Source organism: Chrysochloris asiatica, unplaced genomic scaffold, assembly GCF_000296735.1.
Source record: "Chrysochloris asiatica unplaced genomic scaffold, ChrAsi1.0 scaffold00007, whole genome shotgun sequence".
Taxonomy (NCBI): Eukaryota; Metazoa; Chordata; class Mammalia; order Afrosoricida; family Chrysochloridae; genus Chrysochloris; species Chrysochloris asiatica.
In genome coordinates this window covers 37,291,524-37,297,669 of record NW_006408525.1, presented here as the reverse complement: position 1 = coordinate 37,297,669, position 6,146 = coordinate 37,291,524, and the positions used below count along the sequence as shown (strand labels likewise).

The window sequence follows — 6,146 nt, the reverse complement described above, 5'->3', positions numbered from 1 at the left end:
TAGTGACCCTGTACAGGGTTTCCAAGGCTGTAAATCTTTACGGGAGCAGAAAGCCTCATCTTTCTCCCACAGAACAGCTGGTAGTTTCGAACTGCTGACCATGATCCGTAACCACTATGCTACCAGAGCTCCTTAGCTCAGTTAGCAGTCCGGTACTTATCCTACAGTGCCACACCAGGGCCTGGGAAGTTGCTGATTAAAATGAAAATCACCTCAGGAAGGAAAGCTGTTCACCAACAAAGACCTGACTTTGAACTGATGACTTGCTTTCCACACCAGCAGATGCTCAGAAGCAAGTGCTATTGGATTACCTGAGGGTGGAACCCAATTCTCCCGGAAAGCCTGTGGAAGATAAGAAGGGGCTGTGACTAGGGGTGTGGGAAAGGACAGTTCCTCGGAGGACACTGGGCTCATATCAAGAACAGCAACGTGCACTGAGCTCTCGCCTTGTGAAACTCACTGAGCCTTCACAACAGCCAAGGAGGGTGGGAGGATTAGTCTCCCGTTTTACAGTTGAGGAGATTCAGTGCACCCCACTTCACAGTTTACCTGGCAGTATCCCCTGTGTAAAATCCAGGAATGCCTTGTTAGTTTAAGACTTCTGCTAACTCAGAATTCATTCATGTTACCCCTCTGGTTGTGGGCCAGTGGAATTGATTCCAACTCATAGCAACCCTACAGTCAGGGTAGAAGGGCCCCATGGGGTTTCCCCAATTGTCATCTGTACAGAAGTAGATCACCAGGTCTTTTGTCCTGGGTTCCAACCACCAACCTTTGGCTTTACAGTCAAGCACGTCATCATTGTATCACCACGTCTCCTTCCTGTGGTAAAAGGGTACTAACTTGCAACATGCTGACAATAGTTAACGATGCCATCAGTGATACTCCCAGCATTCCCTGGTGCAGTATACCCCTCTCATCCCAAGGACTCCAGCATGCTACAACCTTTCAGGGTGGCTGGGAAAAGTGAAGGGACGAGGACAGAACTGTCCTTAATCCAGGCCTGGCCTCCCAAATGCTACTCAAGCTGCTGTAAGTCTGTAAATCCAGACTTCAGAGAGCTGGGAGGTGCCACCTGCGGCCTCCATCGACATTTGAGTGTCCTTGTGGACCTGGAGACCTTACTGGCCTCCCCAGTGTCCCCAAGGTACCAGTGCCAACCTCCCTAAGCCCTAGGCCACCCTGCAAGTGAGCTCCTGAGTACCAGCTGACCAGATAGACCTAGACATGTTTGAATTCCAGGTGGGCCCAGGCCGGAATTGCCCAACCATGCCTCCATGCTCATTCCTTACTTGATTGAAGAGTAAGTTGGAGGCCAGGGTTTCTAGAATATTCCCACTGGAATATAAAGATAGCAGAGCTTTCAATTTACTGCAAATATTGTGGCAAAGAACCAGGTACGAGGGGTCATGCTCTCTGTGTAGTCTTAAGCAGCATACTGGCCTCTTCCACATGGAGCCAGGCCTGCTGGCCACGTGTCGGGGCATGGACTCCCTGAGCGGATGTTTATTCCTTGCCACCTTACTACCCACTGTGCGTCTCCACCGGGGGCCTCAGTTCCGTGAGTATTGAAAGGTTTTCTATTGACTACAGCTCTGTTACTGTGTGCTCTGCCTGGCTTTGGAACCAAGTAGGCCTGCAAGTTCCCTTCCCCCCAAAGAGCTCTCAGATAGCTGCACCCCATGGTTTGTGTTATTGACTGGACGTTCCTCCTTTTGTCTCTTTTCTCCACAGTGTGGCAAGGGAGCAGAAAACTTCGACAAGTTCTTCACACGAGGGCAGCCCGTCTTAACGCCGCCTGACCAGCTGGTCATCGCTAACATAGACCAGTCTGATTTTGAAGGGTTCTCGTATGTCAACCCCCAGTTTGTACACCCCATCTTACAGAGCGCCGTATGAAACTCCTCCCACCAGAACGAACGCCTCTCCCTAACCCCCAGCCCCACAAGCAGTGGGAAACAAAATGATCCTTAACCCTAGAATTTTAAGGCCGTGGCCTTTTTCTTGTTCCAGATGGAGGCCTTAAAATTATAGGGTTATTAGTCTGAATTGTTCAGGGCCTCTCTTACAACCAAGGAGCATTATTGTAGTGGAGGATGAAGTCCAAGTGCAAGTCTAATTTTAGAGACGTCCTAACTGGCTGTAGGTTAACCCTTCTAGAAAGTAAACAAACTCTTGCCTATTTTTTGAAGGTACGATTTGATCTATTTTCTGTAGCTTCTGTCTGTTTTTATCTTTGGGATTCCCCTGCCACAGATGTTATAGCCCTGGGGCTGGAAGCATTTCCACCTAATAAGCCTTTGGAATGAAAGAATGGGGATCCCAGAGAGTGCACAAAGAGGAATTGGGGTTGGGGTGGAGGGTTCAAAACACCTGCTGCTTCTGTTCTCTGCATCAGTGGGAATGATCCCCGCTCCCCAGAGGGGAGGGGCCATCTAGCTCCACTGGTGAGTCAGAACTAGCATGCTAGTCCTACATTAGACACGCCATTACCCAAACCCAGCTCAGCGGTTAGCTGTGTTTTTTTTAAAAAAAAAAAAAAAAAAAAGAAAGAAAACTTCAGATCCACATTCAGCAATTCTGTCATTTTGTCCCCTGCTTGGTTGATAACTAGCTTGATTCTTGCATTTCTTTTTTTTTAAGAGGCCAAATCTTCTAAGGACTTTTCTAAATGAGCATGTTGAAATCATATCAGATCCAGGATAAACCAGTGTGTCAGTCTGTTCATTATAATCTCCGGGAGATTATTCTGTTACCCAGGGTGCCATCTGTAACGATGCCACTACCCAAGAGTGTTGCTAACCAGTCCCATACACCACAACATTTTGCTACCTGCGTTGTTATCCTTCATCCGACGCTGAAGTGTACGTCCCGCCCCCATCTCCTTTTGTACTTATTTATTTAATAGGCCGCAGTGTCGTTTATGCGAGTACCATGTACAGTAACTTAATCAAACTGTTGACTCTCGCCTCCGTCCCCACGGGTTGCTTCTCCAGCCCTTGGCGTCCAGTAGGGATGACGAGCCACATGGTTCTGTTTCCCGTGTCCAGTCCATGTTGAATGACAGACCAGGGAACCTGGATGCACATCTACTCGCAAGTGTTCTATTGCTAGAAGGGCTTTAATGTTCTGCAAATGCATCATGCAATGCATTTTGCATGTTTATAATAAACCTTAATAACAAGTGAATCTATATTATTGATATAATCGTATCAAGTATAAAGAGAGTATTATAATAATTTTATAAGACACACCTGTGCTATACTTGTGACGGTTCTTGTTTCTAATCTGCTTTTTTGATTAAGTTTTAGGTTAATTCTTTGCTGCTGTGTTTGCCTGCCCCCGTGCCCCACACCCCCACCATGCATAACCCTGCACATTGGCACTATATCAGATATATTAATTTTTTTTAACATAGATCAAATCTCAGAAATGAATGGCTACTTGACAGGACTCAACCAGGCTTTTACTATACATTCATACATTTGATTCTACCTGCAGACAAGACTTTTGAGAGGATTATGTTTGAGAGAATCTTCTATTCTGATTCCCACGGCCCTCTTCCACCTTGGAGAAGTTCTTGTTTCCAGCACACCTTAGGGTCTTTGTGCAGATGTGGTCTTGCCCCAGCACCCGGGCTGAACTTTGCCTTTGTGTTGGTTTTGTCGGTTTTGCTTTTCCCTTCAGCCTCGTTACTGTGACTCTGGGGGTGGGAAAGAAGGGAAGACTGCCTTTGATGGATATGTGTGGAGACACCAGCATGTTGTCTCTCTTGCTGCCTCTGGAGCGACCCACTGTCTCCTCCAGCATAAACCATCACCACTCCCCTGCCCCCAGGAGGTCAAGTGTCAGACAAGCCTAGTGTCAGCTCCTAGGCAGAGGCATCGATACCTCTTGAGAAAATGATTGTAGAACAGCTGGTAGAAAATCCACCAACATGGCGCACCATCATCCAATGCAGGATCCCTGGAGACAAAGAATCAAAGTAGATGTAACCATCGGTCCTTCTAGAGGATGGCTCCCTGTCCGCCCACTGCCCAAGCTTCACCCAGTTAAGCACCTCCTTACTGTCACTCTCAGGCTGTTTGCCTGAAACCCATGCAGCATCCAACCATCAAAGGGGCTTTGAGGAAAGGCGCCCAAACCCTCCCGGAAAGCCTGACTTGGAGGAAGAGGTGGAGGGAAATGATGGTTGGTCAGACCAGAAAAGAGCCATGCCATCTGCCACCTTTTATGGACTGGAGTCTTCAGAACTCAACAAGGGCCCCATGCATCCCCCTCAAAGGCTCTGGGGGCCTTCCTCCCCAGGAACACCTCCCAGCCTGATGGAAATGGGACCAATTTATAGAAAGAGCCGAAGAGACCAAAGGGCTAGTTCCCCATCCCAGGACAGAGCCGCAGAATTGACCCCAGCCCAGCTCCAGGAGAAGAGGGCTACATAGGTTATGGACTGTTTGTTCCAGGCCCTAAACTGCCCGCTTGTCCAGGGTCAGATTTTCCCTCAAACAGCCAAACATTTCCAAATTATTCCTGTTTCTCCAGGAAGCATATTCAACATCTCAGTTGGCTTGTAATCCTCCAGAATGTATAGCAGATTTTGAAAGAGTCTGACCATGCAGCCTGGTGTCCAGAGCAATAGCAGCACATAGAGCCAGCTTAGGGGGAAGCAGTAAGCCCAGGACACAGGGAAGGGGCTCAGTGATGTCTCCGGATCTGCATGTTGTCAAGTACTGAACTTAACGGCTGATGCATACATGCATTTATCCTGATGTGGCACTGTAGAGTAGGCATTGGACTGCTAACTGAAAGGTCGGCAGTTCAAACCCACCAGCCGCCCCTCAAAAAACCTATATAGGGTCGCTGTAAACCGACTGAGCAGCACATAACAGCCACAGCCATGAGCTGACGATCTGAGCAGCCCATGAGAATAAATCATGTGGGTAACCATTATCACCCATCATCTACAGACTAGAAGAGTCTAAGGAATTGTCCCACTGGGTATGAATTGTGTAAAAAAGTAACTGAAGGAAGACTTGTTCCCAACTGCTGCAACTTCCAAGGGTCAAGTTACAGGGGACTCGTAAGTGAACAACTTCCCGAGTCACAGTCTCAATTGCCAGCGTCTGTGAAGGGACAGGCTGCATGGCAGCAGAGTAAATAAGCTGAGTATCCACAGGACCCATTGGGCTGCGACCATCAAGTGGGAATTTCCCTGGGAAGATGGCCATTGCTTGGGAGAACCAACCCCCTGAGGCTGCGGGTGGTGTGCTGACTGCCACTCTCTCTGGATCTCTTCTTCTAAAGTCACCAGATACTGGGTCTGAACAAAAGCATCAGGAGTGTGCTGCTGGGGGTTAACAGCAAGTTCCCATCCAGGGAAGAACCCATTGAGTAGGTAGACAACGGAACCCCCGGAACTGAAATGATCACTCGTGAGCACATTGACTCTTCCTTGATCTCCAGGGCCTGGCACAAATTAATGCAGACACACCGTCAGTCGTGTTTTATTAGATGTATCTGACTGGCTTGGTAGGAATTTGGCTTGGAAGGCCAGGGGGACATGAGCTATTTAGAAACTTAGCCTGAGATGGTGGTTTGGAAGATCACGAAAGGCCAAAATGAATGCAGTTCAGCCAATGTTTTGGTGAGCACCTCTGAGCTGGAATCCTTGGCAGAGGGGTGCAGGTCTCAGAAGAGCCACCCATGGAGGTTCACAGAAGGGAGAGGTCCCTGGCGGCAGATGTGGGCAAGGAGTTTAGAGACGGGCAGGACTGGAGCATGTGCTTACAGTAGAGGAAAGGCACTGTCCAATGATGGCGCCCCATCAGATGTTTGTTAAGATGAAAGTCCTCGTGAACGTGATGCCAAGAACGTCATCACTGAGACTACTAGTGCTCCCCGCCTCTCTAATCCCGGAATAACTCACAATCCCCCTGGAAGCCAGTAGAACCCAGCCCACTTGGCTCTGTGGTTCCCACCAAAAATCCTGGCCCCTGAGGTTGGATGGAGGAAGCAATTCCAAAAAGAATGAACACTGCGCTTCCCACTTGATTGTACTTCCCAGGAGAAATTGGGGCTTTTTGCTAGGAAGGAGTGTGCGTTTCTTGAGAGCCTCGGGAAGGCAGCACTGCCTGACCGCCTATCAG

The 6,146-nt window shown here is 48.6% G+C and overlaps 1 protein-coding gene across 1 annotated transcript in view; it reads left to right on the top strand.

Annotated features, from left to right (window-relative positions):
• PRKCA (protein kinase C, alpha) overlaps positions 1-2,404 on the top strand; it is a 532,565-nt gene extending 530,161 nt beyond the window's left edge. The window contains exon 17 of the mRNA XM_006833598.1: positions 1,735-2,404. Coding sequence (XP_006833661.1) covers positions 1,735-1,899 — 165 coding nt within the window. The 3' untranslated portion in view covers positions 1,900-2,404. The remainder of the gene's footprint in view (positions 1-1,734) is intronic.
• The last annotated feature ends 3,742 nt before the right edge of the window (positions 2,405-6,146 follow it).